At 42.7% G+C, this 19,036-nt stretch overlaps 2 protein-coding genes across 2 annotated transcripts in view; both read right to left on the bottom strand.

Annotated features, from left to right (window-relative positions):
* The window catches only part of pcloa (piccolo presynaptic cytomatrix protein a), a gene marked incomplete at both ends in the record, with an annotated part of 49,909 nt that overhangs the window by 21,952 nt on the left and 8,921 nt on the right, over window positions 1-19,036 (bottom strand). The window contains 3 exons of the mRNA XM_079183939.1: window positions 366-1,897; window positions 2,238-6,324; window positions 9,359-9,556. Of these exons, the coding sequence (XP_079040065.1) occupies window positions 366-1,897; window positions 2,238-6,324; window positions 9,359-9,556 (5,817 nt within the window). The remainder of the gene's footprint in view (window positions 1-365; window positions 1,898-2,237; window positions 6,325-9,358; window positions 9,557-19,036) is intronic.
* Window positions 8,071-9,306, bottom strand: LOC306714196 (uncharacterized protein; the record flags this gene model as incomplete). The annotated part of the gene is made up of 3 exons (XM_079184157.1): window positions 8,071-8,106; window positions 8,549-9,174; window positions 9,249-9,306. 3 exons carry the CDS (start codon window positions 9,304-9,306, stop codon window positions 8,071-8,073), a joined length of 720 nt encoding a protein of 239 aa, XP_079040283.1.

The raw sequence follows: 19,036 nt of genomic DNA, 5'->3' as shown, positions 1-19,036 counted from the left end.
ACCGTATTAGTTAGATAATTGTTATGTGATCAAAGTGAAAAAGTAGAAAATCAATTCTAGTCTTGCCACAAAGTTAATATAAAGTCATGATTTATAGATAAGGACATGAACACGATGCATGGTGTCAGAACACCTTTTAAGCATACCAGTAAGGTATTCCTGTCCTTACATTTTCCCCACTTCTCACTAAATTGCACATGCCTAAATTTAGTTACAAAAGAAGTTATTTATTAGCATTAAACCTCCATGGATCTCTGACAGCTCAATATTTTCCAAAATAACAAAATCTTCTTACAGTTAAAATAAACCTGATCTTAGTCAGTGCCTATATTAATGACAATTAAAGTGATGGGTATATTACTCACAGTATCACCATACTGGGTGCCACATGTTGCCATTTCTTCTCCTGTTGGACTCATGGGCTTAGGGTCAGACATGGATCTCTGCATTGCTTTTGGTCCCCTTGGACTTGATGGAGAGGCCTTTGATGGATCCGTAGTTCCTCTTAGCTTTTGTGGGCTTGTATCACCCAATGATTTCTCATAGGACACAAACTCAAGGGATTTGCTTGGGGATATACAGGGAGATATGGGGGAATAAAGCACATTGGGAGATTTAGGAGGGGCTTGTAGTGTAGAGGAATCAACTTTGAGGTTGGGAGACTGGCCTATTTCTAAGGGGGTGGGTCGTTTCTTTGGTGAGGTCCTTTCAGAGTCAGACAGCTCCATCCTGGAGTCCATTCGAATATTCCCTTCTGTATCTGTTTGTATAGAAATCTCAGTGTGGGCTTTAAGAGACATCTCTGATTGCCCACCCCTATCACCCCTGGCAGTGCGTGGCCGGCTTTGCCGGTTTCTGGTCTGAGCCTCCCATTCGTCTTGATCTTCATCATCAGTCTGCACACAACTGTCAACACTCTTTTTAACACTTCTCTTTTTCCTCCCTGCTGTGTAAGCTTTGCTGACTGCCTCATCCTCTTCATCTGTCTGGCACCCACTATCTGTGATCTTTCGGGACAGTACTGTGCCATCAGGTCCTAAGACAATTGCCTCCTGCACGCCATGCCCTGGTAGGTCCCCACCTGGGTACATCTGACGAAGCTTTTGCTCTTCCAGTTGCATGCGCAGCTGCTCTTGGAGTCTTTGAATCTGTTCAAGCTGCTGCTGTTGCTGGGCATATGTTTCTTTCTGCATCATAAGGTGAGCCTGTCTTTCATCTTCTTGTTGGTTCAGGATATGTTGCTTCATTGCCTGCAGTTCCTCCAGTTCCTTCTGCACCAAAAGTTGTTCGTGCTCTCGGAACCGTTGAATCTCTTGGCGCTCCCACTCTAATTCATCAGCCAAGCGCTGTTGCTTGAGTTTCTCCATCTCTAGCCTGTCACGCTCTGCCTGATACTGGCCATCCCCAGGAACCATGGGTGAAGACAGAGCCTCCAGTGAAGCAGCTATGGCGTCCAGGGATGCATCAGTGTAGGTGTCAAGGGATAATGAGCTTCTTGCTGTGGCGACAGCAGAATTGCTACCCCTTCTAGAAATCTCCAGATTGAGTGGGGCATCTTCTTGTTCTTCTGTTGCAGTAAAGGAGATGGTGGACAGGAAACTGTGGGACCTTGTAAGTGGTAAGTTCTGGAGGTTGGACAGGGAAGGCATTGTATCGCTGGTATGCATACCTGAAAGCGTGTTGTATGTTGTACTAAAGATGGACCCAGGTTGGGTGGTAATGGCATACGTAGATGGGATTGGTGCTGCAACAGAGGAATAGACCACCCCATTTGATGACCTCAAGACACTGCTTGTACCAAAGAGTGTACCAACAGCACTTGTGACTCTGGCTTGGGAATAGGGTGGGATTGTCATTCCTGCGTAAGTCCCTTTCGTGGAGTAGTCAACAGCTTCACCTGTCAAAAGCCAAAAATATCAGTTGAGTCCAAATAATGCAGACTTATTCAATGTTGAAGCAAGCCATGCCTTATCCAAATAATGAAAAAAGGTGAAAAAGGGAAAAATCCAATGTTGAGAAGTGCAACAAGTATAAACAAGATTTACAGTAACAGCATGCAGGCACATGCAAAAATATTACAGTGAAAGGGCAAACAAAATAAACAAATAAACGAATTGTCCATGCAAAACAAAAAGAAAAGCAAAAAACAAACAAAAAAATGCCAAGTTAGCCATGAATGAGTCGAGGCAGTTCAAAGTGACATTTAAGTGACAGGTCTGCAATGTCACTGCACTGACCTGCATCAGAAATCTTTGCTGAGGTAAGATCTACTGCACCCTCTGTGGTACCACTGAAATTATAGCTGTTCTTACTCTTGTAAAAGAACAGGCCAGCCTCTGCTAAGTTAGTGTCTGACATCGACGGTTTAATTCCACCAAACCCTCTCATGCCGTAAGGGGATCGGTCATACTGGTAATGGTCATCACGATATCCAAAACGATCTTCAGGCAGAGGTGTAGTAGGTTGCTGAGTAGTGCAGCTTCCTGCAAATGGGAGCGTGTACACAACATCACAGCATACAGCTCTTTGTCCTGCGGTCAGGTCCACTGGTTTGCCATCGTCATCTGTGAGTACAGCTGTGACCACCTCTGCAGAGGCAGCATCCACTGATACCATAGTGTTGAATGGTTTTGTTGTGCTAAGGTCAATGGCTCCAGCCACTGTGGTTGTACCAGTAGTTAATCCATTGGCAACACAACCTGCAATACAAGTGGGTGCAATAGTGACAGGAGTGGTCTGGAAAGTTCCTCCACCTGTGCTTGATCCAACTGAGAGGTTAATAGGGTTTTCTTTTCCAGCAAGAGTGGAGGACTGGGAATCAATTGGCCGATATATGATTTGAGAAACAGGCTCAAATACTTTATTTGTTGTTAACTGAAGGGGCAATGAAGATACTTGAGAGGTGTCTACATTGTCAAATTGTTCAATTGTGGCAGCACAGGTCACAATTGTGATACTATCAGTCACTATAGAAACAGTGGATGATTCAGCACTGAGATTGACCACAGGTGAATGCACTGCACTGTTCTGACGACTGACGTCAGTTGCAAAGGACTGACGTCTTGAGTCTGGGCCAGCAGACAGATCCACACCATTCATGTCTGATTGTGGGTCCACCTTCATAGTCCTAAGATCTACCACCTCAAAAGGTTGGACGGCCTGTCCATTCTGTGCTGGCAATTGGGGCTTAGGTTTCTCCATTGAGATTGGGACACCATTTGCCCTGGGAGCTGGCACTGGTGGTGGTGTCCTTTCATGAACAACAGAGACAGTGGTCCTTTGGACTTCTGTGGTCACCACTTGAGAGATCAGGTTTGGCATAACCATGGGTGGCTGTGCAGAGGCAGATATAGCCTCAATTATATGACAAGAACTAGATACATGTTTTTCTGGGCCACAAAACTCTTGACTTTCAATGGATTCTGTTACTCTTGTGTATGCCAGAGGCACTCTGGTTGTTTGAGGAGGGGTTGGTTGTGGATGCTGCTGTGGATAAGATTGAAGTTGAGGTTGTGGTTGGTGATAGCTTTGGGGCTGAGCTTGGTATAAATGAGATGCTGGGCCAGGGCTAGAGGGAGCTTGAGTTGAGACACTGTCTACTGGAGAGCTGGGCTGAGATGGTAGTGTGATGACTACATATGTGTCACGAAGATTGCTGGCATATCTTGGAGAAGAGGGAGACTTTGGGGAGGGTTGAAACAGCTTGCATTCAGAAGGACTCAGATTCAGAGCTATGTCATTCGGACCAGTGGGAAGTACAGTGGGTCTTGGTGGATGTGGGACATGGGCAGGTGAAGAAGGCTGTGAGCCAGGCTTTGGTGCAATTGGTGGTTTGACACCATGTCCTGGCCGGTGGCTATCCCCAATCCCTGTATGAATGGATGGCTTTGGGGCAACAGGAGGTGGAACTTGAGGCTTGTACATTGGTGTAACTGCTTGTCTTGTAGGTGGCCCTTGGGCTGCAGTCATAGCCACTATCTCTGTCCTGATTGGAGTTGCTGAAGCCTGAGGTGGAAGTGGGACGGGAGCTTTCCTGGGAAAAACAGTAGGTTTTGGTGGAGTGGGAGGAGGCAGTGGTGGTGCAACAGGTACTTCTGCTTTTTCCTGAGAATTAGCCCTATGCAGGACGCTAGGCTTGGGAGGTAAAGGTGGAGCAGTTGACACTACACTAGGAATACTGGGTGTGTACTGGGGGACTGTGGGCAAGGGCGAAACACTGGCAATTACGGGGACTGATGTTTTTGGGAGTGCACTAGATAAGTCAACAATATCAAGTTCTGATTCTGTGATTGTGGTGTGAGATTGCTGACATGATGTGGATGATGGAGGGGACTCTGTAAACACTGTCACAGGCTCAGTTTCCATAACTGCTGGTGAGTCGGATACTGCAGTTATATCCTCCTCCTTTTTAAGCATACTCTCGTCATCAGAGGACAACTCTCCTGAAGAGCACTGCGTCACCTTTAAGTCTGGAATGGGGTGGAGTGCCCTTCTAGATGCAGTGGCTTCCACTTCTGGCTCCTGCTGAGTTGGACTTGTTCCAGGAGTCAGCACTCTTTTAATTAGCTCTTCATAGGCAGTTTCAGCATCCAACAATGGCTTCCCATCTTTGCCTAATGTTACTGTGGTGCTTTTGGATGAGGTATTCTCAGCAGGTTGCAACACAATTTCGGGGTTGGTGCTTTTCTTTGTTGGCTGCATATTTTGATATTCCTGCTCCAGCTGGATGAATTCCTTCCTCTTCTTTATCATGTCTTCATAAACTTCATCTGGTGATCTCAGTGTTTTGGGCTGAGTAGGAACAACAATCTTCTCCGACTCACCCAGATCAGCTGTTGAATTGTCAATAAGAGATGCATAGGCATAGTCTTCAATAAGCATGCCCCCATAAAGGGACTCTTTTCCTGGTTGAATCTTGCCTTTGTCAAGTGTTGGAGACTTGGCCCGCAGCATTATTTCCTCATAAGCCTCATCAGCAGTTTTGAGAGTTTTTTTCTCTGGTTGATCAACATTTTGATCATCTGTTGGGGAGTGAAGAGATACTGATAAAGGAAGTTGATAGGTTTTCTGAACTGCCGCGATCTTTGAAGCATGGATTTCAAATCCTTCAGAATCTGATTCAACACTGGGGGAGAAATCAGAGCAGGATGATCGTCTGATTTCCTCCATCTCAGCTTCTTGTCTCAGTTCCTCGGTTGGTGAGGCGTCTTCAATGGGGGAAAGGTTGCTTGGTGGTGTCTTTGGACGCTCTCGCCTCCTTTGGGCTCGAATCTCTTCTTTGTCTTTCTTGGACTTTTTCCCAGATCCCTTCTGTTTTTCTTGCTCCCTGAGCAGCTCCTCTTCTTCCCGTAACTCTTCCTCTTCAGAAGAGTCTTCAATAGTTGGCAGCATTTGACCAGGTTGTCTGTGTTTGGCTTTCCTGTGTTGTTTACCCTCACCAGAACGGATATGGCTGGGACTACTACTGTCACTGTCTTCATCTAGTGATGAGAGGGATGTTGGGGATGTCCCAGGAGTGAAGCTGGATGCATGTAGACTGGATGACCCCTCACCTCTAGACCGATCATCTGGAGAGTCTGTAAGGCTTTCCATTTCAGGCTCTCCATCATCATTAGGTATACGCATAGGGCCGCTGGTTGAATTCAGCTCCATAGTTCGGAATTTGCGAACTCCAGTACCACTCCCTTCCTTTAGTTCTTGTCCCTCCTCTTTGTTTGTATCAGGTTTGTCCAATGAACCACATAGTTGTTTATCCTCCTCATCATCTGGACTTATAGTGCTTTTCCTGGTAAGTCGCCTGGATTTTCCTGATGTACTCCTCTCTACAGCCTCGGTTGTCTTCTGTTCTATTTTCTTCTTCTCATTCTCTCTTATCTTGCGTCTGATTAGGTTTTCCTCATCAGACGGGGAAGCATCCTCATTTTCACTCATTTCCATAATTTGTTTTCGGATAAATTCCTCATCATCCCCAGACATCGGGCTTTCTTTTCCAAAGCTTTCACTGCTATCATCGAGGGAATCTGCCCTGACATCCATGGGTACAAGTAGCTTTTTCTTTGTAGTACCTTTGGTATTCTTCTCAGAAAGTTCTCGGTCATCTTCTGAGCTGGGTGAGTCAGGTGAGAGAGGAAGCACCTCTAATTTACGTCTGGTCTTCAGAGTATCTGTTAGTTTCTCCTCATCATCCTTTGGTTGTGTCTGGGCCTCAAGAATGGGTAGGACTGTGCTTTCCAGCTTGGCTAGGTCTGATGGGCTGGTGGGACTGCTGTCCTTGATAGCCATTTCTTTCTCGCCAGGCTCATTCAAGTTCTCCACTGTTTTCACCTGTTGGATTGAAATACAACAATTATTTTTTTCCCTAGAAACTGCAATACAAATTTAAAAATCAAGACTGGGATTTTTTTAGCTTGTTACATGTGAACCATGTGTATGTGCATGTACATTCTTGATGAATAGCAAATGGAGATGAAAAAAGGCTTTCCATAACTCGATTATTGTTATAAAAACAGTATTTTTTTCAATACATTTCCACTCTTCAAGTTTTTGATATATAGTCTGAAATCAAAACATTCTACTGTATTTTGCAGTGTTAAGATATACATTTTCAATATGATACAATTTTTAGTTCAGCCATTTCTATATAACTGAAATTCACATGTATCTATATACTGTATATGTGTTAATTACAGCAGAATCAAAGCAAATGATGTAAAAGATTTTCATATAATCTACCACTACTTGTACTAACTACTATGGTCACCTCAGCGACTGCATCTTCTTCACAAGGCTTTCCCAGAGGCTGAGCTACAATCTCCTTTTTCTCCTCCACGTTAGTGTTCTCCTTTAGACCTTTGACCTGCTCACTAACTACAGACAATGGGATTTCATGTTCTGCTTCAAGGACTGAAACTACTGATACAGACACATCTCCATTTTCAAAAGCTGTATCTGATACTTCATCCTTCTTTGATATTGTGTTCTTTCCTACATCAAACTCTGCATTGTCATCTTTGTCACAGAATATGTTTGTCTCTGAAGACAATATCCCTGAAGTAACTTCCTGGATGTTGCCAGCAACAGGTTGTGACTCAACCACTTTTTTGTCAAGCTTTTCTTCCTTCTCTTTGTTTGACACCTTTTGCTCTGAAACCTTCTCTAGTGGTTTCTCATCACGGCCCATCAGAGCTAACGTCTCCCTCTCCCCTTCATGTTGATTTTCAGCGATACAATAGTTTGTATTAAGTGAACCAGCTTCTGTCTCTTCCTGAACGAGTTTCTTCTCACAGGCTTTATCTCCGACTTGTGTCTCACTAAAGACAGCTGAGGTTGACACCTTCTCTACATTTTGCATTGATTCCTTGACATTGACCTTTTCTTGCTCTTGACGTTCAGGAGATGTAACCACTGCATTCGCAGATTTATCACATGCTTTTAATATTGTATCTATAGGTGTCTGCTCTTCCTCTTTCTGTGCTACACTCTCTGCTCCGACCATAATCTTTTCTTCCTCCTCTGACTTCTCTGGCAATAAAACTGTCTCAACAAGGCTAATCTCAGCAGGTGATGGCTCATACTTTGGTCCTGGTTCTGTCTCTTTATGTATCAGTATCTCTTCTGTTGGGATCTCCTCAGTAGCAGTCTGGGCTGTCTCCCTTGCTGTTTCTGGTTCTTTCTTCTTTATTACGGGACAAACTGTCTCTGTTTCAGTAGAGGAGGGGGCTGGACTTGATTCAGCTGTATCAATCCTCTCTATTTGAGGTTTCTGGTCATTTGCATTCTCAACTGTTGTCTGTTCAATTGTCTCTTCTTCCAAAGCTTTCCCTTCGTCAGCTTTTACCTCAATTGCCTTCTCTGCAGCTGCATACTTCTGAACCCCCTCCTCTTCAAAGGCTTTGCCGTTAGACGCTATATTCTCAATACCTGCCTTCTCAACAGCTCTCTCCTCAATGGTTTCTTTTTCAATATGTTTCTCCTCAATCATTGTTTCTTCAGCAGTGTCCTTCCCTGTTTCAATCTCAACTGTTGTTTTCTCATCAGGTATTTTATGCTTATTTTCAATGGTTTTCTCCTCTATTGCTTCTTCCAGAGATTTGGTTTCTCCTTCAACTGGAGCAACATGAGGTGACATTTCTGCTGGGTCAAGTGGAGTGTGCTCCTCCTCTTTATCTATGGGTTTAATTTCCACTTTATTAACCTGACTTTCCTCCTCTGAAGCTAAGACAGGATGTGTGTTGTCTGACACTACTAAAGAACTCTCAGATTCTATGCATTTTGCTGCCTCTGGTGTAAATTCTTGCTGGGTCTGATCAGGTGTAGGGACTTCAACATTGTCAACAGGAGCTACATTTTCTGCAACCTCAACTGCAGGTGAAGGAGCACCTTCACTGCATACTGGATTTTCTATCATAGGTTCTGGTTCTACCTTTTTTTCTTTAGTTATTTCATTTTTGACATCAGGTGCTACACTGCCAACCTCAAGTTGTGTAGTGATTTCTGTTTGCTCCACATTAAAAGCTGTGTCTACTCTATTTGATGGAGTTTGACATACTGGAGTAGCTTCATCTATCTTGGGTTTCTCACTTGGCTTAGCATGCTCTACCTCTGTTATTGTCTCATCTTTTACATTTGCAGCTGAAGAATCTGGCTTTGGATCGAGCTGAACAGGGACTTCCTGTGAGACTGTTGTTGGGATTGAGGCAGGTTGGGGCTCAACTGAATTAGTTGTCACCTCCAGAAGCGTTTCTGGAGTGGGCTCCACTTTCTCATCAACTGTCAGGGGAGCAGCAGCCTCACTCTGAGTAATCTTGGGATTTGGCTCTGTTCCTACCTCAGTAGAGACTGTAGTCTTGTCTAAACCTGTATAAGTCAATATATTTTGTGTTTCACTTTCCACAGGGGGAGAAAAGTCCTCTGCCGCATTCTCAAAGCTACTTTGTTGTGGCTCAACTGCTGGGATTTCACTGACAGGTACACTCTGTGCTTGATGCCCAACATTAGATGGCTCTGTCTCAGAGTGAGGATGGTCCTCTGATGCTTTCTCAGAGCTACCCTGTTGTTGCTTAACTGCTGGTATTTCACTGACAGTTGCACTTTGTTGATCAGCAGCAGATGGCTCTGTCTCACGGTGAGGATGATCCTCTGCTATTTCCTCAGAGCTGTTCTGTTGTTGACTGACTGCTGGGATTGGAGGTATACCTTGAGCTACACTGTCTGAAATTGAAGCTGCTGCTACTTTTTGTTCTATTGACTGTGGTGTTTCCTGATGGGTGCTATCAGAAGGAGGGGCACTAACGGAAAGAGGGACATCATGATGAGGTGAAATTAATGCATCAGGTGTGGGAAGGGTTTCGGGTACTACCTTGGTATCAGGAGTTGGTGGGGTTAGGTCTGATGCCTCTACTACAGGTTTGCTATCTACAGCAGCAGGGGCAGGGGCAGAAGAGGAAGCAGGAGAAGGTGGTTGCTTCTGTGGGGAAGCCATGGCTGGAGGTGGCATGTCTCCCAGCTGGCCCGACATGGCTCTTTGGGTCTGACAGTTGAGGCAAAGCCATTCTTTCTGTAAGACAAAGAAAATAATTCATATTAATTGTTGTTTGATACAATATGATTTCTACAACTAAATTAGAAAATAATTAACTGGCTTGTAACTGTTATATTGTGTTTTGAATTGCACGAAATGACAACGCTGATGAAAGTTTTCCCCAAAGAAATTATTCTTGAAAAAAATGTCTTAATTTTAATTCTAACACAGTTACGTGGACAAAATATTTCTACGTAGTTCAAACGTCACTGTGACAAGGCACCAGGGTAACATCTTCTATTTCAAGGGAAGCTTTTACATTTATGGGATTTAAGCGACAGGTCTATGCATAATGCATGGTAATGGGACAGGGGTTTACCAAGGCATGTCAGAAAGGGTTGAGTGGCCTCTGCAGACATTTCATGGAGCAGACTTCACAGAGAAACTGTCTTTGAATGTATATGTTGTGTTTTTATAATTGTATAACTTGGTGTGCATATGTGTAAGCATGCTTTAAACATGAGAGTAGAATGTGCACATATCCTTAACTTGTGTTTAACCCTAACTTGATAGTTCAATTACATTCAAGACTGAAAATATGCTTCCCAAAATGTTGTGCTCCCTCAGCATCTTATTTAGTTCCAATTACAACTCTATTCAAACACTAAGGCACAATACAGGCCAATTTAAAGAATTGCCCACTGCTGTTTATTCTTTAAGTACCATAATCCTCTTTAGAATCACCTGGGATGTAGTCCTTACACAAACCTTAACAGCATTGCCACTTGCAATGGAACAAGAAACAAATACCTTGCTGGCACAGCTGCTCTAGCCATCTCAGAGCTCTGCTAAATCTGTCCTGTCGTGGCGAGGTTATTATTGTTGTATATTCCCAGGAACACCGGGCTCTAGAGGAACCTACCTACCCCAAAAGCCCTGCTGAGGGCTATAATTCAAGAGGTGCAGCTATTATTAGAGTTCAAATTTCAGTACTGCGTTGCTTTAAGTGGTTATAAGTGTTGATAAACAATCAAAATACTGGGATTTGTAAAGTGCAAACACACACAGACACACACACACACAAGTACCTATTTATGTAATGTGGGGACACCAGACCAGAACATGTATTATGGGAACCACACATGAAATCTGCCTTATACACATACAGTGAAGCTAGAGGTAACAGTCAGCATGTTTTCAACCATCCAACACTCTGACGTAAACACCTCATTTCACATTTTGCCAAGTGCTTTAACATTCCTCTGTGACCCCCCTCTTTTATGAATGTGTTTGTCTGGCTTAACAGCAGGGTTTATGCTAAATTCGGGTTTCAGAGAAGATCGCAGCCTTCATGTTAAGCCATGTAGCAGAAAAGCCACCTCTCTCCAAGCACAGAAAGAAAGAGGGAGACAGGAAGATGGAAGAAGACGACTAAGGGAATGTCGCAGCAGCAAAGTCAGGGTAAATAAGGCATGAGCCGCCCTGTTTCAGTCCATGCTTAAACAACGGAAAGACTCAAGAGAGAATGAAACACCTGCATACACATCTCAGTGGCATGTACCCAAACATAAAAAGATATCAAGAATCCTTTGACGGGGCAAATCTTTGTATATGTGGCATTGTGAGGAAGAAGTGGATCTGTCGATGGGTTTATTCCCACTCTACTGTTTTCTTTTTCCTTCCTCTTTCTCTCGCTCTCTCCAATTTTATTTGATAAATAATGTAAAAAATTAAGCAAATGTCAAAAGTTTTCCACAAATGCTTTCAACAAAATATTTGAAATACAAAAGAAGATGATTTTAATATCTGGAAGAAAATAAAGATACAGACACATGGATGGAAACCAACGAAAGAAAAGAAAAAAACATGACAGAGATGCCTGTGCTAAGGTTTGCTGACGTTAGTGAGTTATATTCCCAACTCGACAGAAATCCAGTTAATCCTCAAACATGATGATGGACACAGCACAGATTCAAGTGCGTGAGCAAGCACGCGCTATCAACATCCCCCCTTGCTGAGAGGACTTGAGATGGGAGTTCCTCCAGCTTGATGGCTCTATCAGTTAAACCAGAGAGACCAGGCACTGAGAGCCGGAGAGATGGCCGCCAGATACGAAAAGCTAAAAAAAAACACTCAGTCAGACAGCCGGTCAGCCGCAGCCACTTCAGAGCTAGTCATCACCGACTTTATCAACACATCACAACACTTAAAGCTTAAAGCTTTTACCCCTCCCTAAAAAACACTTGGTCAGTGCGTTTCCTTTAGCTGCTGTGCAGTGCTAAATCACCCCTTTGGAACAACATCCCTGTTAAAGCAGATATGTTACTTTGACTCACTACTGCTAAGTGGCCATCTACAATGTATTTCATACTAATACATCTTACAGCAATGACCCTAAAAAGCCATCAAGTGTCTTCCTGGCTTCACTTAAAGTTACAGCTTTGGCAGCTCTGACTTCAACACCCAGAAACCAAACCATTTCAGATTTCTGTACACAGTGTTTACCTTCCCAAGTAGCTTGGATCACTTTATACCTAATAATACATGGGGATGGAAAAAGCTTTTCATTTAATGTACAGATTGATAATCAATTATTGTATTGATTTAATGAGTAAAAATGCCAACTTGTTGTGGCTTCCAGCTTCCAGCTTTGTCTACAGCCATGTTGTAGACAAAGCTGGAAGATATAAGTATTTTGGAAGATATAAGTATTTTGGGGGCAGTGATTATTAGGGTTCATTTTTATTGGAACCATAAATTCCTCCACTAAATTTCATGGCAGTCCATCAAATAGTTTTATTTAGAAATTTCCATCCAGACAAAAGAGGTGGATCAACCTACCGACAAACCTACATTGCCCGATTGCACGCTGCTAACATGGCTAAAATTAATGAACAGATTAAATGATGACGAAAATCATTAGTTGCAGCCCTAGTTTGAACTGTCTTTATAAGGATTGTCTTATTTTGTCACCAGAGAAGATGTATCACCAGTTCACCACACCCATTTACATTTATTACATTACATTTATTGAGGGGATCCATCTATATTAGCAGGGATGGTAAGCTTATCTTGCAGCCTTGCCTTGTAATTAACACTAACTTTTATACTGCACTCTTTTCTGCTGCAAGCTGTCAAATAAAATGTGACATGCCTGTGTGCGTTCCTGTCTATCTGCTGTGATGAGTTCTGCAAACAGCAGCGTGGATGATTCATAAAAGCAGAGGAGTCACTCGCTCACATCACCATCTTCCAAGGACGTTTTCTAGCATCACATGTGAATGGATACCAAAAAAGTTGACACCCACCAACACCCACAGAGATGAGTTTGTAACGGTGTTGATGTCATATATATATACCCAGATGAGAGGCTTGAAATATCTCGTAAGGAAATGACAACTTGCTCCCTCTCTTCCCACATGACGTTTCTCAAACAACATGCAAGCTTATACATGAATGGATAAGGACAGATTCAGTTTGAGTGTTTCCATCTCTCTTTCATCTCCAACTATGCATCCATCTATAACTTCCTCCAAGGACACGGAAAGGAGACTAACTGAGAACCGCAGACGGCAACCAGATATTGAGACAAGATGGGTTGTCGCCATTGCCCATGTTCGGTTATTGTTTCCAACTGGGGATTGGAGTGTTGTGAAGGTCGGTGCAGCTCTTTTATTAAGACTAGGGGTCCCATCTAAATTGAGACAAAGCCTGGCACCGACAGAGGGAGAAATAGAGGATCTAGAGGACGATGGTACAGATGGATTAAGGCAGATGAGAGGATGGAGGAGGAGAGAGGTAGAAGAAATGCGAGGACATGCACAAAAAAGGGTGATAATGGTGTGTGAGAAGCACGGGGAAAACAGGAGGAGGAGAGAGAAGCAAGACGACGAACAAAAGGGAAGCAGGGAGAAGCAAACAGGATGAAACAAAGGACAGTTGGAGAAAAGGAGCATGGTGTAGTGAGGTAAAGGGTGAAGCAGTAGAATAGAAGGAGCTTAATGGTCTTTGGTGGTGACTCAACATCAGCTCCTACCAACGAGCTTAACATTATCACTGTGTAAATCTGTTAATCAATAGCCGGGCAGTCAGGACAAGCTGTGATGAATGCCAAATATAGACCTTAAAATGTTAACATACAGATTGGGCATTTAGCTGACGTCACTTACATATATAGTGGCACAACGTTCTGTCCTGCTTCTAGGTGAACATCTGTTTCTTTTATGATTCTGTTTGAAAAGACGGTGTTCAACAAATAGTTCCACATTATCAGAAATGCTGTTATTTGGTTTCCATGACAAGACTTTTTTCCATGAAGCATACTTCCCCCAACAACCATGTTTTCAAACCATATTCCAAGATCCATTGGTATACTAGCCTGATATCACCAGACTAATTCACTTACAATGTCCAAGTGGATGTATCAAAATGTGATGGGCAATCACAGCACATCAAGGCTGGACTTGGCACAAAGCAGGTGGAAAAAATAATAACACCTGAGCAAAAGAAAAATGGAAACAGACTACAGCGTGCAGCGATGAGCTGGAATATTATGAGTTGGTTTATCAAATCTTGTGCAAAATCCTGTCGTATGTCGGCAGTTTATTGTTATTCTTTTAAAAATATACTGTGCAGTTTGTTCAATACTGACCGCTAGCAGCTTCAACAGAAAGTTCCACCATTGTTCTTTCGGCACACCTCTTTATGATATTTGTCCCGAACACGCCCCATATAAGATAAACGGTTGTAATTTGTCGGGCAGATCTCAAGTTGCGTGCCATCTGTCCAAAGGGAAGGAGGACTGAACGCATCTGCCAGAGCGAATAAAACACAAGACACTGTTGAAAGACTAGTTACCTTTCTGCAGCTCAAGTCACTTTGCTGTGGCTGAAAGTTAAGTCTGGAAGTCGTTGTCCTTTTCTCATTGATGATTGTGGCTGAGTGGCCAACTTAATTATAATGCATCAGACAAGCAGAACCTCACAGCATCAGCTCCTTTGCAAGCCAAAAAAGATCTTTGTCCTAATAAATGTCCCACTGTTATAGATGTCCCCATCTCGGGTTCAATGTGCTGTATGCACCCTTTTACAGTGGTCCATGCTTATGTGTTAATGTAATTCTGGTTTGGATCATGCAACTAAATGTTATGTGAGTGGTGATAGCCTTAAGGCTGGAGGACTGGGCTTCCAAAATTCCAAAATAAGCAGCAAATCTGAGCGGGGAAGTTGAATAAATCAAATTAAAAAGTGAATTCTCGATTATAAATACAAATAATTCACTCTACTGAAAGCTGTCGGATGAGGAACAAGAGCCGGAATGTTCTCTCAGCCTTGACAAGTGTTTCAGGCTATGTTGCTACACTGTGGATGGATGTTCCAATGCCAGGTGAGTGAAAACGGTTTGTTTGTATAAGTCTTTATTTAAAAAATGGATCTGACACCAAGCAAGCGGGGTGAGAGATTGCCTATGTATATTCTGAGCCCAGGGATTAAGGGCATGTTCTGTCTGCATCTGTGTTCGTTTATCTACAACACACCTCATAATCTGTCTGCATGTGTCAGCTTCCCATCAGAGATAGGAGAAGTTACGTTTTGTCTGAGACACGCAAAGATTTTAAGATGCTGTTCTTTCCTCTGTCAATGGCTATGAAGGATCTTTAGTTAAAAAAAGTGTTGGCTCCAGCTTCTAGTCCACCAGTCAGCCTACGTATCATATGTCACACTATGGGCAGTGTTGCATTTACTGCATATTTACATGGAATATAATGTATGATTTATGTACATTTTGTAAATGTAAATCTAGTAGCAAAAGAGAACATATCTACGTGAACACCTGTTTACAGAGATACAATTCAGGCTCACAGACTTTAATCACAAACAGCACGTAGAACCACTGCTATGTTGAGTTCAAGTCATTTCCTGTGTCTTGTGTGATGTTAAAATTCTTGCTTCACCAGATGTTTTAGCCTGACATTATTTTTGCCTACAGGTGCTGCTAATGTGACTCACAGGCGCGAGTCACGAGTGCTACGACAAACCAAAATAGTCAGGTTGTCATAGTCTGCACTGCTTGGGGCAGCATTGGCCGGCACCCATATCCCTTGTGACACCCCCACCCTTTCGACTCCATGTTGGACTTCTCTTAGTGTCACAGTATTCTATCTTGTCTCTTCTCTCCTCAGTTCTGGGCATGCCCTTCCTCCACTATACATTCACATGTAACTTGTGTGTTTGTTAGTCATTCTACATCTCTTTTACATAGTGTATGGTTTTCAGCGAAGATGCATTTGTGTATTTGGTGATTTCACACCTCAGTATTTATTAGTATATTAACAAAAAAAGGGGCAGTTTGTGACAAGGATCTTGTCTATTTGTCTCAATCCGTCAATCCAACAAGTGCCTTCCAGCTGCACTGCCTTCACCATATTCTATCCAATAAGGATGAAAGGCACTACTTTAAGCGTGGAAAAAAGCTAATCCAGTTTCCTCTCAGATTTTTGAATGCATGGAAATTATTTTTGGAAGCGAAGCCATTTCCTAAATCCAGGCTCTGCTGTTGGCCACACCTATTGAATATCAATTTTTTGGGAGAAAGTCAGAGTCAGACACTGCATCCGCAAAGCCCACTTGCCTTTTCAACTCAAATAAGAAACTCTCCTGTCACCCTAGTAAAGCCTGTTTTCAAGGGGGAGAGAGCAGCAACAGTCAGGATGTAAATACAACAGCCTGTGCATGAGGCCGGTGCCAGAATGTGTGTGTTTTCAAGTGTCTGTGTGTCTCTGCCCGCCTGTCCTTGCCTCTCTGTCTCAACAGGGCTCAGTGCTGGCACACATGATGTCTTGGCTCCCCCCCCCCCTTCTTGGCTTTAAAGGCTCAGTGGCTAAAATGTCGTTGCTAAGCATGCAAGCACCAGTAAATTAGAGAGGGGATGATTGGAAATCATTGTGGAGTGGAGCTAGAGGGGGAGCTGTGTAAAAAAAAAAGGGAAGACAATGAACCGTCTGCAGTGCCTGAGGACAGTTCATTTCAATCGTAGCAGTTTCTAAAACAATGTTAAACCACTTGTCACAGCTTGAAGAAGGTCTTGGGACCTGGTAAATAGGGAAAACAAGACAGTACTAATTTACCTTGTGTATGCAATCATTCAGGCAAAACATGAATATAATACAGAATATCTCGATTCATGTACCAGCATTCACACTGACAAAACAACAAAATTACTTCAGACAGAGAGTATTAAACCCACCCACACACACACACACACACACGCATACACACAGAAAACACCTTAGTGTCTAAAAATAACATCCATTTCGAGCCTTCTAAGGTGGCCATGTCCGGGACTCTGTGGGTTGCCTGGTGCAACAGAAACTCTTTTAAAAAGGAGGAAATATTAAAGAGGGAACACACAAAAGAGCCTAGAGAGAGGGAGAGAGGGAGAGAGGGAGAGAGGGAGGGAGAGAGACAAAGATGCCCTGCAGTAGCTTGTGTTCCCCCCTCTGTAGCTTTTTTAGTGGCTGTGACTATTTCAAGTCACTTCAGCCTCCTGGGCATGTGATGGCGGAGCTGTGAGGCAACTGAGCTCTATGGACCAGATACAGACTAATCTTCATTTACACACAGTTAGTAATCAAACCACAGGAACCAATAGATTCATATCACAAATGATACAGTATATGCAAGATGTTATAGATTTAGTAAAGAGGAGAGTGTTTGAGAGGGCCTTGACTGTCAGTGTGTATGACAGATGATACCAAAGGCTTGTATTATATGCATATGTGTATTGTATGTGTGACCGCAGAGCGTGCCTTATCTGCCAGTGCAGACTCCGGAGGGTTCAGACTATGGCAGGGTTTTGTTATTCTGTGGGCACCACCACAGAATAACAATGAGGGAGGAAGACAGAGGAAACACCACGTATTGAGTGGGTGTTAGGGCATCAAGCCACGCAGACGTGAGGACGTGCAAGACATGAGCCGACCAACAAAACGTGCAACACAGTGAATTCACACATTCATTCACTGGAGAACTAACCTTAACTAGTTACTGTGTGACTTAAACCAACACTTCAACTATGCATAATTCCAAAGTTACGCAAAAACCAGTTCTAAAATAAATGGTTAGCTTTTGGGTATTGGTATTCAGATAGGTGAAGAAAGCTTAGCAAGGGAAAAATGCTAGCCTCCTACGATCATGTTTAAAAAAATTCACATAAAGCACACCTAAAGCTGCCTTATGTGAACACATTGTGTGAGTATGATTAGAACTCATTTGCTAATTTTTCCTGTTTTGATTTTTTTGCATGCTGTGTAGCCATGCAGCACTAACATCAGTTATGCACGACGGAGATTTCGAAAGTAGTAGTTTTGCATTAAAATACACTTAAAGTACCAAAAGCAAAAGTATGCATTGTGCTGAAAGGCCCCTTTCAACATAATATATATTAGATTATCTATGCATTAGATGTGTGTTCATCACGTTAATGTTGCAACTGGCAAAGGTGGAGATTATTCTAATTACCTTATATACTGCCGTTAAATCACTAATAATACATCATCATTTATTAGTTGTTAGATTTATATTTTGTATGCTAACCAGCTGCTGACAGCAGCTTCATATTTACCGTTGCCAAGAAAGAAAAATAGGTATATTTCACAAAATGTCAAGCCTTTAACCTAAAAAAGCTTTTGGCACACTTTTTCCACTTTGAATGGAGTCTGGTTAAAATCTGTCTTAAACAAGTCCTTGAGATGAATGTGATGTCAGTCTTCTAACCTGACAGAGGAAATCTTATTATTCCTTTACAACATTCAACGACTAGGATCCTTCTTTTTTCCAGCCTTTCAGTGTTTAATAATTAAAGCCAGGGAGACAATTTGTTTTATTACAGCAATGCACAATCTGCTGGTGAGAATGCAATGATAACTATAAAGGTGAGTAAACAGTAATCTACAAAACTATTGTAAATTTAAAAAGGTAAAAGAACATTTGTTATGGTTGATATTTATGACAGACAGTAAACTGGCCACAGGCGCATTCACCTTTAAATAGGTCACTGGATCTATGACTGGATCTTAAGCTGGTGGTGAACCAAAGATTGTCATAAAGCTTCAGAATGCTCTCAATATTCCATAGAGTTTGGTAAGAAAGGTGAGATTTAGTCGGTTCTCCTTGGTGGAGATGATACACGATACTTTAATTCGTGCTTGTTAGCAAAGGGGTGCCTCTCCCATGTTACGTAAGGCTTCGCCGACGATTCATTACTGATAAGGGCAACATGACATGGAACTGAACTACAGTACCATCGCTGAGCAGCACTAGACACACACATCTACAGTACAGACTTTCCCTACATCAAAGGGAGCGACAGTGAGAGAGGCATAGGGATAGCACCACTGAGGGAGAGTCTGACAGAGAAAACACTGCTTAAGAGGAGGATAAGCACCAAAAAAACACTGGTATTAAGTGCGTCTCCCTTAGGCCTTATAATGATTAAAGGATACAGAGAACGAGGACA

Source organism: Pholis gunnellus, assembly GCF_910591455.1.
Source record: "Pholis gunnellus genome assembly, chromosome: 22".
In the NCBI taxonomy this organism is placed as follows: domain Eukaryota; kingdom Metazoa; phylum Chordata; class Actinopteri; order Perciformes; family Pholidae; genus Pholis; species Pholis gunnellus.
Note: the sequence above shows the minus strand (reverse complement) of the source record. Positions and strands in the feature narration are given on the sequence as shown.